Here is a 13,705-nt window from a genome sequence, read left to right as displayed (position 1 = left end):
GCGCGAGCAAGCGGGAAAATAAAATGTAATACATTATCGATTCTTAACTGCTGATATAACGCCTTTTTGTATCCATAGAGAAAAAATGTTCGCTCCTAAAACATATAATAGTTTTGAAGTGTCGCAGATAGATAACAATTCTGGTCCCTGCATATTGTGACGTTACCCTGGACAATAAAGTTTCATAAATTTAATTTTTTTGACACAAGCTTTCCATTGAATGGTTTGACAGGATATGACCATATTTGGCCGAGATACTTGCGCTATTTGAAAATCTGGAATCTGAGGTGCCAAAAAAAAACAACACGTTTTTAGCAATATAATAAAAACAACATTTACAAATTATAGTCATGGAACATGACCTAAGCTATGATTTTTGGCATTAGATAAAATTATAATTCTGGCCCATATGCCTAAAATGTATTTTTGGATATTGCTACAAATATACCAGTGCTTCTTATAAACTGTGGTCCAGGCTCACATATAATACATTTGTTTAAATATGCTTATAAAAATTATATTATATTATATTGTATTGTATTTTATGATGGGATTTGAGACTTCATGGCCGTGAAATTCACTAAATATCTAGAAACGGAGATTGACTCCGGTAGGCACTACATTACCCAGAATGCAACAGAATTCAACGTTCGCTGCGATTGGATGTTGGTTAGATCGCGTGAGGGGCACGTATAGGAAATCTCACTATTAAGAAAACATTCATTGGTGAGTGAGATGTCATTTCTTTAGTTTTTACAGTTTTCATAAGCCAGAGTTGAAGTATAAAAACACGAAGCATAAATCTTACGTGCTATTGTTATCCTAGTTTGTCGGCAGGCTCTTAAGTGCACGCATTTCGGTGCAATACTTCCTTTATTCGACTCGATCAAATTAAACTGTACAGGTTGTTCACATCCCCTGTATTTCAGACGTCAGTTGACTTATTATTTCCTTTTTTGGAAATAATGTTAAATTGGATACGTGTATGGAGTTGTGCTGTGATAGTTGACATGCATTTTTAACGCCTAAACTGGCTTACACAATCATTTCTTTATTTCAGAGAATTATGTCTGGACGAAGAGTGGTGGTTTTCCCCTCAGTGACCGAGCTTGGATGCTCTCTGGCCCAGCTGGTGTTCTCACGAGCAGAAAAAGCTCTCAGCACAGGTGCAAGCTTCTCTCTGGGCCTTTCAGGAGGGAGTTTGGTGTCCATTCTGAGTAAGGAGCTGCCCGCTGTCCCAGACCTGGACTGCAGCAAATGGCTCATTGGATTCTGCGACGAGAGACTCGTTCCATTCAGTGATCCTGAAAGCACGTATGGCTTATATAAGGTGACTCTACTAGAAGGGGTGGTAGTCTTTTACTTGAATTATAACACCTGTAGAGCTAATCGATGCAATTCATAGTTTTCAGTCACTGCAGCACAGGCCAGTCGAATATTTACGTTACCCCTTATAGGAATGGAAACTAAGATATGGGAACAACATGTTAAAAGTTAAAGTTAAAACGTTTTGGGCACTTGCAATCCGCTTTGTAAAATAATTAGTTTCAGATTTACTCACTCTCAGACCATCCAAGTTTGTTTCTTCATGGTTTGGAGAAGTTTTGCATTACTTGCTCACCAATCATGGATCATCTGCAGCGAATGGGTGCCGCCTGAATGAGAGCACAAACACCTGATATAACGTCCCAATCTGGGCTGATCATGTCGTGTAAAAACTATGCTCACTGATTATTTTTATATCCTACAGAATCAGTTGTTTGGGAAAATCAGCATTCCGGAAGAAAGGATTTTGGCTATAGATCCTGCGTTACCCGTGCAAGAATGTGCAGATGACTATGCTGGCAAACTGAGCAAGGTGCGATTTTTGTTTTCTAGACGGATTACATTGAACTGATTTGATTGATTTATTTATTCCAATTCATATTTGTCATTGTAGGCTTTTAACACAGAGCAAATTCCAATTTTTGACATGCTGTTGCTGGGAATGGGACCAGATGGACACACCTGCTCTCTCTTTCCAGATCATCCTTTATTGCAGGTTTTCAAAGAAATTCTTAATAAAGCAGCAATGCAACATTTACTATGAGTGTATTCCACTTATTACGAAATCCTGTTGATGCTTTACATGATTTGAAATGTATTTCTGTGTGAGTATCGTATTGACTTGCTCTTTCTTAAGCGTCTCTGTGTTATGGGAAATGTGATTTTTTTAGGAAAGCCAGAGGACAGTGGCACCCATCTCTGATTCCCCCAAACCACCGCCTCAACGTGTCACTATGACGTTACCCACAGTTAACTCTGCTCGATGTGTAGTGTTTGTGTCAACTGGGGGCAGCAAAGCTCCTGTGCTCAAGGTAAGCACTTTCCATTGCGTCTCATTCTATATGTATCTATAGTTCGATGTTCCTACTGCTTCAGTTTTGATTCCGCATTTTACTTTTGTAGCAAGTATTGGAGGGTGGAGACGGCCCTGCCCTTCCAGCAGCTCTGGTCTCACCCGGACAGGGAGAGCTCTTCTGGCTGGTGGATGAGCCTGCAGCTGCCTCCCTCACGTCTCAGGTGGAGAGGCCAGGTCCTGGAGCAAAGCTTTGAATTCAGGAGACAGAACTGTCTAGTATTCTTATGGAGCACCTAAAAAGCCCTGTGTTTAACCAGACCCAGGATAACATGAATGTAATTACTGCAATTATCATTTATACTGTAAAACTGTTATGGGATCCGTGAAACTGTCAGAATCCGGTTTACTGATACTACATTAAACAATAAAGTAGTAAAACAAATGCATACCTTTTTTTATTAATACCACCTTACTGTAGCTTTATTATAATAACAACGACTGTGGAAACTATAGTATGGTATTTCTATGAAAATAACCATGGCTACCTCTGAACAGTTTTTTAGTTGCGGTCTGAATCTATTTTTAAAAAAATATATATTTGGGAGGTTAATATCCATTATGCAAATTTTCTCTTTTGGTTGTATTTCATGCTTATGGAAGACTGTTTTTGTTATGGAATAAACATTAATTGTGACCTTTTTTTAAATTTATCTCACAATCAAATTTATGTCTCACAATTGGAAGTATATATTTAGCCTGACCTTTCTTCTCTCAGACGTGCGAGGGAAAAAAAACTGAGATATAAACGTCTGAAGTGAGATGGAAAAAGGTTGTATGTATTACTATTTTTATATTCTATATTTAAATATAATAAGATACGGATCAACTGGAGTACATTTTAGAAAGAAAACACTATTCTACAATACTTTCTACTTCAAAATGTTGTGTAATGTTACTTGCCGGGGTTGTTTTTTTTGCAATTGGTGTTATATACAGGGTTATTACGGTTAACTTTTAACTGTACAGTTAACTATACAAGTACAGTTTACAGTTAATTATTTATACAATCATATACAATTTTGTTGCTTTAAATAAATAATGCAATATAAATACTATTTTTTTATAAAGACGGGTAATGTTTTTAAATATAAATTAATGTAACGTGTAACTATCAGTGCTCTTAATTTTAAAGATTAAAGGTCCCTCCCCTTTAAACGTCAGCGTAACGTCCCCTTTAACGCGCTCGTCTTCCAAACTGCAGTGTTGTCAATGCAGGCAGATTTTGGTCGGCGGAATTATTTAAACTAAAGTTACCCGTGTTAACTTTCTGCCTCTGGGTGTAACAGTGTGGTTTTGCTTCGAGGGCTCGTATGCCTGTTTGTAAAGAGCGCTCGCTGTACAATGCTCCGCTTCGTGTTGTCGGTGTCGGCGCTGTGGTCCTGTTTGATGAACTCCGGACCAGCTGAAGGATACTTCCACGAAGAGCGCTGGAGCCCGGAGTCTCCTATATTAGCTCCCCGAGTAATGATCGCTCTCATCTGCCGTAACGCCCAGCACTCGCTGCCGCATTTCCTCGGTACTATCGAGCGCCTCGATTACCCTAAAGACCGGATCGCGCTGTGGTAAGAGTGTGTGTGTGTGTGTGTGTGTGTGTGTGTGTGTGTGTAACGGCGTGCAGCTGCTCAGGGTCGCACTCTTTTACTGATGTCATAATGCTAGAATCTCATACCACGTCACAATGCCATTCCCGCGTTAATATCACAACTGTATTATTAATTCTAAAGTTTACCAATAGTGACTAACGTTACTAATTATCTATGCCATGCTGTGTGACTGGGGTTAAATTATCCCTTATTCTTAAAAGTAGCAAAACGAGTAGCGTGCTTTTTGTTGCTTGTAACTATTCCAGTTTAACTATTTATCAATTTGTCTTAGCACTATGTTACAAGTAACCATCCTAGTACTTTATTAGATAGGCACTAGTATCCCATACGACCACAATACTAGTTAGTAGCATGGGTGTATATATGTAGCAATAGCTAACGATAAATTTAATGGATCAAAATTATTATATATTTATATATATATATATATATATATATATATATATATATATATATATATATATATATATATATATATTGCTAATATTATATAATTTGCTAATGAACATGAAGCCATATGGCAGTTGTGTCAATATTTAGGTCTTTTGCATCCTCAGATTCCAGATCTCAAATAGGTGTATATCCGCCAAATATTGTCTTTGTAAAACCTGTTTATTCAGATGATATATAATCTCACTTTCAAAAAAAATCACCTGCATGACTGGTTTTGTGGTACGGGGTCACTTTAGTTACTTGTGACACTGGTTTCAATTGCTTTTGGGACTAGCGTTTCATTCTTGGTATCCGTGAGTGTGAACATCTGTCTGCCAGCAACTCGATGCTCTGGAGGGCAAATTTAAGGGGGAAAAATGGATAGGAGGGGCTTCTCCATACTTGCTGCGTCCTGCTCATCTCTGCCGGATTTACTTGAATTTCTCCAGTCTTTGTCCTAACCCCCGAATGAAGAGCTTTGTTGTAAAGCTGTCAGTTACCAAAACCACTCTGAAGCTCGCCGCCCCATTTTGAATTGTCTCGTAACAGCAAGGGAATAAACATAATACAGGCGGTTTAGCTGCTTATGCTGCACTGGGCAAAACAGAAATACAGTGAAATGTTACTGATCGCTGTATTAAAGCATAAAAATGTTACACGTTTTTCTGGAATACTTAGTTCTGATTTGTTAGATTCAGTTTAATAGTTTAATATATCATTCACCCAAGATTTCTTGTCCACTAAAGAAATTTTCTGCTGAGTAACCATGTCAGTATAAGGGACAATGATTAGCTGATTGTCCATTTATAATATACTTGCACTGATTTATTTGTCTTCTGTATGTGTAAATGTGTATATGGTAGCATATGGTTTTACAGGCTACATAGAGATTAAGGTTTTTTTGTTACTAAAAAGCTGTCAGATGATCATGTTCATGCTCCAATTCGACATTTAGTGACTCCATATTCCTTCTCTTCTCTTTTACTTGTTTTTATTCTTCCTCTATATAAAAAAGCAAAAGCAAAAAATGTCATCATGTACTCAAACTCCCCTGTATGATTTACTATTTTGCAGAAGGTAACCAAACAGTATAGACAATATAAAATGGAAGTCAATAGGAACCAAAAACTGTTTGGTTACCAACATTTTACCTTCCTTTGTGTTCAGCAAAAATAAATAAATAAGAAACGAGTGACAAAACGTATTTTCATTTTTGGTAGGATTATCCCTTAAATCCCTTACCCGGGTTTGTTTGTGTTTTTTATTTAATGTGATTGCATTCGCATTATTACGTTAACAACAAAAATAACAGTTTATTGATAAATTAAACGGGAATAGCTTTTTAAGATAACCACTGCGCAGTTTCGCTTCTGCACAATGGCAGAAACCAAAATTAACCTTAAGCCACGATCATTATTAACACTAGGTCATGGCAAATTTCCGCCTCGGGATTACCCCAAAAAAAGTATTAAAATTAAATTATTATGAATATATTAGCATAATCAAACACTCACCTAAAGTGAAATGATAAATAACAATAATATAATCTTAAAAACGAGCCGTGTTGAATACAGGCAGCTTTGTCAATTTCAACAGAAATACAGAGACCGCTTGTGTTGGACGTGAAGGTTGAAAACCACTATTTTAAAATCGAGTGTAACTTGAATCATGAATCTTTCTGTACTGTGGTAGTAGTAGCTGCTGGCCAGAGTGAATGGGTTAACTCTGGATCTCTTAGGCCTCACAGCTGTGATGCTTCACTCTTCTCTGGGAGACTCATCTGTTCATTCTGAGAGAGAGCCATTGAAAAGTAGGGCATGTGCTTTAACTTCTGTCTTCACCAGAATGGGACTCTACCTGTGTGTTTACTTCATCTTTGCCTCTGTCTCTCTGTGATAACCCGATAGCTTGGCAGTTTCACTTCTCATGTTCTCCTACACTTTTAGTCTAGTTCTGCTGTAGAGTTTAATTTGGAGCTTTTGTGTTTTTTCACTCGTTTCCCTGTTGCTGGTCTAAATATACATTATGCACTGAAATGTCTTCCTTAATATGGTGTGATTATACTCCGCGCAAGTGCAGGTCATAAGCTCGTGGTTAGCCCATGTAATCTTTAGTTTCCACCAGATATTGTATTCTGTAGAAAGTAAAGTGCACGTAATGAGCACCTTTTGTATGTTTCTGACAGGGTGGCAACTGACCACAATATTGACAACACTACTTACCTGCTGCGAGACTGGCTCATCAATGTACAGAAACTATATCATAATGTGGAGTGGAGGCCAAAGGAGGAACCAAGGTTTGCCACGTTTCTTCACTTGAGTTTGCACGGAACTGCTTCATTTTTGCATCTCCTTGCTACGCATTATTTTTTCTCCTACAGGAAATATTATGATGAGGGAGGACCGAAGGATTGGACGAATGAGCGCTACGCCTACATCATGAAACTGCGGCAGGCAGCGCTCGAGTCTGCACGTGAGATGTGGGCAGACTATCTGATGGTGAGTTTACCACGCACTGTCCACTCTTTTCGTCAGGACCATGAATCTCAGAGCTAGCAAATAGAGACTCGTGGCCATTACTGATTAATCGTCTAATTATCATGATTATTTGATAGAATCTCTGTTACTGCGATAAATGGGAGACTGAGCTTGCGGCCATATCCCATGTCAAAACCCTAATATGACCTTTCCAGGTCTAAATGACATATTTTTCAGTCATTGTTATGCAGATTGATCATAAACGCGGATACAATGCCTCCTACCACAGTACCATCCTTCACAACACTTTATATCTATCAGAGCTTTACCATAGGTGGAATGCATAATGTTTTATTACAAGCAATGTAATTTCTGCAATATTTAACCCACACGAGAAAATCAGCCATCAGCCAGTCTAATTGTTCCATAAAATCAGTCCAAAACCCTGCAGATTTCTAGAAGTCTGCAGGGGGTGGCTCTTGAATACTGTGTCGTACACAATCAGTAACATTAAACACAAATAATTTTTTAGCGTCGTGATTGTATTGTATTTGGTGATTATCTGACGTAAGCTTTGTTTTTGTCTGCAGCTTATTAATGCGTGCATGAAAAATGTATCGTTATTTTATATTTTTCCAGATGATTGATTGTGATAACCTCCTGATCAACCGAGACGTCTTGTGGAAGCTGATAAAAGAAAACAAGACAATTGTGGCACCAATGATGGAGTCTCGTGCTGCATATTCAAACTTCTGGTGTGGAATGACATCCCAGGTACGGTTACTCTCAATATGTGTATGTAAACTTTCATTTTTTTCTAAAAATATGAAAAAACAAAAAAAACGTACCATCAAACTTCTCCAGGGCTACTATAAACGAACGCCTGCCTACATCCCCATGCGCAAGCAAGTGCGTAGAGGTTGCTTTGCAGTTCCCATGGTGCACTCCACTTACCTGGTTGATCTGCGGAAAGAAGCCTCCAGAATGCTTGCTTTTCACCCGCCACATCCAGACTACACCTGGGCCTTTGACGACATTATAGTCTTTGCTTTTTCAGCCCGGATGGCAGGTGGGTGACGGATACCCGCAATCCCATGCCCGTTAACCTAAAATCTGAATCTTTGAATTTGAATGAAATTTGAAAGTGCACAAAATAAAGTAGAAATAAGTCATTTTTAAAATGAACCCCAAACCGTTTTTTGTTGTCGCCAATGAAAACATTAGCATATTCCCCGCGCACTTGTTGGTCTTTTCACATTGGTCTGAATGAAAACGCAAATTTATTTTTTGCCACTAGGTGCCTTGTGCTTGTTTACATTTTTGCGTGTACCATTCCTTTAAGATGATATTGCGCCTTTTATTTCACACTTTAATTTGTATTCTCTGTGGTTTTTGCAGAGGTACAAATGTTTCTTTGTAACAGGGAGATTTATGGGCACCTCCCAGTGCCTCTTCGAGCTCACAGCACCATGCAGGACGAAGCAGACAGCTTCATTCATACTTTGATGGAGGTCAATGGTATGTGTCAGCTTTACAAAGAAGAAAAAACGTATACTTATGCCTTATCAAATGTAACCACCTTTTGTAATTTCCAGTGCGAAATCCTCCAGTTGAGCCTTCCAGATACTTGCCCAAACCTGTCAAAAGACCTGACAAAATGGACTTTGATGAGGTAAACATGTGGGTTGTTTTTACTGATCGGAACGGTTATTTTGTAATGTTGTGTTCAGCGTGCTTTTATGTGCTTTAAAAGGTGTTTATGATCAACCTGAAGCGGCGGGTCGACCGTCGTGAGCGCATGCTAAGGTCCCTGAGAGAGCAAGAAATTGCCTGCAAGATTATAGCAGCTGTTGATGGCAAGTAAGTTCACTTACGTTACCTTCGAACAGATACGGCATTCATTTCCAACGCGAAACATTTGCTTACAGCCTTTCTTTGTATACCAGAGCTATGAACGTCAGTGAGATCAATGCTATGGCAATCCACATGCTTCCCGGCTACAGTGACCCCTACCATGGCAGACCTCTGACAAGAGGAGAGCTGGGCTGCTTCCTGTCCCACTATAACATCTGGAAAGAGGTCTGGCTCATATCCCAGTTTGTTGTTCTCTTCCCAAATTTGGTGCCTCAGTCTCTGCTGCCTATTTAAACTACCATTGAAATGTTCGGGGGGTAAGATTTTTTATATTTAGTGTCACTTACTACTCGCAAAGCTTGCAGTTATTTGAGAAAAACACTAATACTGTGAAATATTATTAAAATCTTCTAATTTATTCTAATAATGGCGAAGCTAAATTTTCAGTTATTACAGTCTTCAGTGTCACATGATACTTTAGAAAGCGTTCTATGATGCTCGTGAAAAAAAGTCCTATATTTTATAGCTTAACATTTTTTTGTGGAAATCATGACACTTTTTCAGAGTTTTTTGAAGTTTAAAGAACAGCATTTATTTGAAATATAAATCCTTTAAACATCTTTACCAAATTGAATGCCACCTCACAGAATAAAAGTATTAATTTCTTTCAAAAACAAAAAAAAAACTTAACGACCCTAGATTTTTGGAATGGTTGTTCAAGCAGCTGCCTGTTAATACAGAAATGTAAGTGCAATAGATCTTCACAGATAGCCAATCTGGCATTGAACAAGGCTTTTCAAAAGGTAGCAAACATGGTTACCTTTTGGAAGAAACTTGTGTTAATGTCTGCCTTAAAATTCTGTCTAATTAGGCAGCTCACTAGATTTTGTTAAAGAGTGTGTATATAGGCTAAGGCTAATGATACATGGCAATTTTCCTTTTGCACTTTCCCCAAATTTCTGTTTGGATGCTTTAAATCAATCTTAGGTCCTGTGTCTCTCCTAGTTGCCCATTAATACCAACATTAACACCCCCAAAAAGTTTCTCCATATATCACCACATGTTTTGTGAGCATCTGAAGTTTTGTGTTCTGCAATACACAGATTGCAGACAGAGGCCTGAAGACCTCGCTGGTGCTTGAAGATGATTTGCGGTTTGAGATTTTCTTCAAGCGCCGCCTGCAGAATCTGATGCGAGAGGTGGAGAGTAAGGGTCTGGACTGGGACCTCATGTGAGCGGGGGTTTTTTGTTCTCAATTTTCAGGGTTACGTATTAATGGGAGCTTTGTTCATGTTGGTTGTTGTGTGTTTTTGCAGTTATATTGGGAGGAAGAGGATGCAGGTGGACCGACCAGAGAAGGCAGTACCAAACATTCGCAACTTGGTGGAGGCGGACTATTCCTATTGGACCTTGGGCTACATGATGTCATTACAAGGAGCCAAAAAGCTCCTCAAAGCAGAACCACTCAGTAAAATGTTACCTGTGGACGAGTTCCTTCCTATTATGTTTAATAAGCATCCTGTGTAAGTACTGCAAATGGAGGAGATCCTCCACACATCCCATATATGCAAGTAACATAACTTCTACTTCTCTATTAATTATTCCACTCAATTTTTTTTTCTAAAATTGGAGTATCGAGTAGGTCCTGTGATTTATAGTCTAAATTTGAGTTTTAGAATGTAATTGATAATCAGTCAATCAAACACACTGAACACTAAAACAGTATATGCTTTACACACCCAAACAAACAGTGAGAGATAAAAGAGTGGGTTTTTGTCTTAAAGTTGCAAATTTACATCTCACAGTTCTGACTTTTCCTCTCAGAACTGCAGGATATGAACTTGCAGTTGCAAGAAATAATGTCAGAATTACAAGATATAAACTCAATAACAATTTTATTTTAATTTTAGTTTTGAATTGGAAAAAAAGTCAGTTTCTATTCAGTGGCTTCCATAGTGTAATGTTTTAGAACACCTAATTATATATTAATTCAAACTAAACATGTGTTATTAGTTAATCATAGTACATGTGATTAGTTGGCAAAGAAAAGAAAAAAAGCAACGCATTTATTATTAGCGTGATAAATCACATTCAAAATAGATTTTGTTTACATTTTATATATATATATATATATATATATATATATATATATATATATATATATGTATATATATGTGTGTGTGTGTGTGTGTGTGTGTGTGTATATATGTGTGTACTGTGCATATTTATTATGTGTATATATAAATACACACACATCCATGTATATTTTCAAGAAAAATATGTGTATATAATATATGTACAATAATATATGTGTGTTATATCACATATTATGTAAACACAAACTTTTTTCGTTTATTATTATTATTATTATTATTATTATTATTATTATTATTATTATTATTATATGTTTTGCATTTGTCTAATTTTCCTCTGTCTTCATGTTCATCTACAACAACATCTTCAGATCGGATTACATGGATCAGTTTGAGACGAGAGGACCTGAAAGCATTTTCAGCAGAGCCCTTGCTTGTGTTTCCTACACATTACACGGGTGAACCTGGGTACATCAGTGACACAGAAACCTCCACTGTGTGGGACAATGAGAAAGTGCGCACAGACTGGGACAGGAAGCGCTCGGGTAAAACCCGGGAACAGGCTGAAATCAGCACAGAGGCCCAAAACTCAGATGTGCTCCAGTCTCCTCTGGACAGAACAGCTCGAGACGAACTATGAGAGAAATTGTTTTGGACACACCATTAGACTTGCTTCTGGGGGCAAAGTCCTCCGCTCTATAAGCACAATATATCTGACCAGAAGAGGCATTTTCAGAAATTTTTTTTTTATGTTTGCCTGAAAAAAATATATTTTTGCGTTTAATCATTTGTCCCTTTTATTTGGAGATCAAATTTGCCGGACTGCGCTTTCTGATCTGTTCTTCACTGTATCCTGTGATTTAAAAACACCAGGAACATTCCTGAATATCTTCTTAGGAGAGAAGTTAGCAGGTATACTAAATGTAAAGTTTGTAAGGATGTACTTAAGGGCAAGTCTTGAAAGATTCATATAGAATTAGTTCACCTAAAAATAAAAAAAAATGACTGAAAATGTACTCACCCTCAGGCCATCCGTGATATAGAGGACTTTGTTCTTCACCAGAGCCGATTTGGAGAAATTCAACATTATTTCACTTACTCACCAATGGATCCTCTGCAGTGAAGGGGTGCCGTCAGGATGAGAGTCCCAAAGAGCTGATTAAAAACATCAATTAACATCTTGTGAAGTTAAAAGCTTTGGGTTTGTAAGAAACAAATGCATTATTATGGCATTTTAACTTTAAATCATGACTTCTGGCCACAATATGTGTTCATAATCCATAACGTCCTCCAGCCTTGTCTAAAACATGAGAATGTGCACAGATTAGTATGAATAATAATATGTTGGTGGATTTTGATTAGAGAGGACGACAGGAGATGGATGTTTTCACTGGAGGAAACTTTATTATAGGGCTTATGTATTATGTCCAGAAGTGCCCTAATAATAGATCTGTTTATATGAATTACATAACGCATTAACTGATAGACTCAAGTCGTGTGGATTATTCTGATGTTTTTATCAGCTGTTTTGACTCTCATTCTGACGGCACCCATTCACTACAGAGGATCTACTGCTGAGCAAATGATACAACTCTAAATTCTTTTAATCCTTCTTAGGTTAAAAAATAAGAAGAAAACAGGAGCTATGAAGGATTTTATCTTAAGGATATTTTGTTAATCTGTCCACTGATGTTTTTAGAACAGTTCAATCAATCTGAAAGAAAAAAAACCTGAAATAATCACACGTAACTAATATTTTTTTATGCGGTGTTCACAATCCAGAAATGAACGTAGTCGTTCTTAACAATAATAAAAGAGACATGAAACATGTTGTTATTGTAAGGCATGAAGCATGTTATTTTAACTTGAAGGATGTTGTTATTTTTAGGCCTTGTGATACCATTAACCTCTTCGGTGGTGTTTCAAGCGGTTACTTCCTCAGTCGTAGCCAGTAACCATAAACGCCTCATTGTCTGTTTTTCTGTCGTATCATCAGGACAGCAATTAAAGGTCTACACACATTCCGCTCGGCAACATTCCTATTTTTTTTGGTACTCATTTAGATTTTTTTGTCATTGCGCTGTTTAGTCACAATGTTGTACTATCACCATGTACATAACTGTGACTGTATTTCACCAACTGTGCCTTAAATATAAAGAATGGTTGAAACATTTTCACTGGAAAAAATGTGTCTTCTTTAGAGGCTGCGTGTCATTTCTGTAGAGATGCTCGGTGATGTGCCATTTTCGACCATGTTGTCAGTCATATCAAGATCTATATCTGTCTTCTATGTTTAATTATATCACAGCTGCGTCGCCTCAAGACAAACATCCTGATGCTGGCACAGGCCCGCAAACCTTTTTCCTTCCAGCTGAAGATAGGTGATGATGTGACTACTTCTATATCTGAACAAATTATCGTTATAGGCTGTTATGCATTGGTTAATTATTCTCACTGCTTATTTTACCAGTGTTGTGAAGCCATTGCATTGGCTTTGTGAGACTGGCTTCAAAACAAAATGTGTTAATTCAGTTTTCACTTCATGCTATGTACGTTTCATTGAGATGTGAAACCGATCGTCAAATGTGCCTTGAAATTCTTACCTGTGTGACTAGGTACAAAAATTAGTAGAGATCTACATTTAATGAACTCCAGTAAACAAAACGTTATTTACGCCACTGTAAAGTAACATTGTGATCATTACAGGCCTCTGGAAGGGGCTTGCAATTAGTTAGAGTCATTCCATTGAGTTTTTCCCCATCTTATGCTTTGTGTCAGGTTGGTCCTTGCTGTTTCAGAACTGCTTTATAAAGCAGCCCTGAAAACAGCATCTCAGGTCTCTGT

General features: G+C 37.7%; 2 protein-coding genes across 4 annotated transcripts; both read left to right on the top strand.

Moving 5' to 3' along the window:
- The first annotated feature begins 627 nt into the window (after window positions 1-627).
- LOC122352563 (6-phosphogluconolactonase-like) lies at window positions 628-2,783 on the top strand. Of its 3 annotated transcripts, none has more exons than XM_043250004.1 (6): window positions 628-726; window positions 1,061-1,330; window positions 1,751-1,858; window positions 1,940-2,041; window positions 2,217-2,357; window positions 2,449-2,783. In XM_043250004.1, the coding sequence occupies exons 2-6, from the start codon at window positions 1,067-1,069 to the stop codon at window positions 2,593-2,595; spliced, it is 762 nt and encodes a 253-aa protein (XP_043105939.1). In that variant the 5' UTR covers window positions 628-726; window positions 1,061-1,066; the 3' UTR covers window positions 2,596-2,783. The 3 variants fall into 3 exon arrangements, with proteins under 3 accessions (XP_043105939.1, XP_043105938.1, XP_043105940.1); XM_043250003.1 differs by lacking the exon at window positions 628-726 and adding an exon at window positions 761-904; XM_043250005.1 differs by lacking the exon at window positions 628-726 and adding an exon at window positions 780-931.
- A 791-nt stretch (window positions 2,784-3,574) lies between these two features.
- Window positions 3,575-12,781, top strand: LOC122352369 (procollagen galactosyltransferase 1-like). Its single transcript, XM_043249781.1, is given in 13 exon segments — window positions 3,575-3,963; window positions 6,623-6,733; window positions 6,818-6,935; window positions 7,554-7,688; window positions 7,779-7,983; window positions 8,313-8,432; window positions 8,510-8,586; window positions 8,668-8,774; window positions 8,861-8,993; window positions 9,872-9,999; window positions 10,085-10,291; window positions 11,233-11,257; window positions 11,259-12,781. Coding segments are annotated over 13 exon segments (1,830 nt in total). The 5' UTR covers window positions 3,575-3,742; the 3' UTR covers window positions 11,502-12,781.
- Window positions 12,782-13,705: the final 924 nt, after the last annotated feature.

The sequence above is a fragment of the Puntigrus tetrazona genome, chromosome 10 (assembly GCF_018831695.1).
Source record: "Puntigrus tetrazona isolate hp1 chromosome 10, ASM1883169v1, whole genome shotgun sequence".
In the NCBI taxonomy this organism is placed as follows: domain Eukaryota; kingdom Metazoa; phylum Chordata; class Actinopteri; order Cypriniformes; family Cyprinidae; genus Puntigrus; species Puntigrus tetrazona.
Note: the sequence above shows the minus strand (reverse complement) of the source record. Positions and strands in the feature narration are given on the sequence as shown.

What these genes read in the sequence shown, in the direction of transcription:
- LOC122352563 (XM_043250004.1), top strand. Translation starts at nt 1,067, where the DNA reads ATGTCTGGACGAAGAGTGGTGGTTTTCCCCTCAGTGACCGAGCTTGGA. An exon ending in GCACGTATGGCTTATATAAG is followed by an intron (nt 1,331 to 1,750) that starts GTGACTCTACTA and finishes TATATCCTACAG; the next exon opens with AATCAGTTGTTTGGGAAAAT. An exon ending in CAGATCATCCTTTATTGCAG is followed by an intron (nt 2,042 to 2,216) that starts GTTTTCAAAGAA and finishes TGATTTTTTTAG; the next exon opens with GAAAGCCAGAGGACAGTGGC.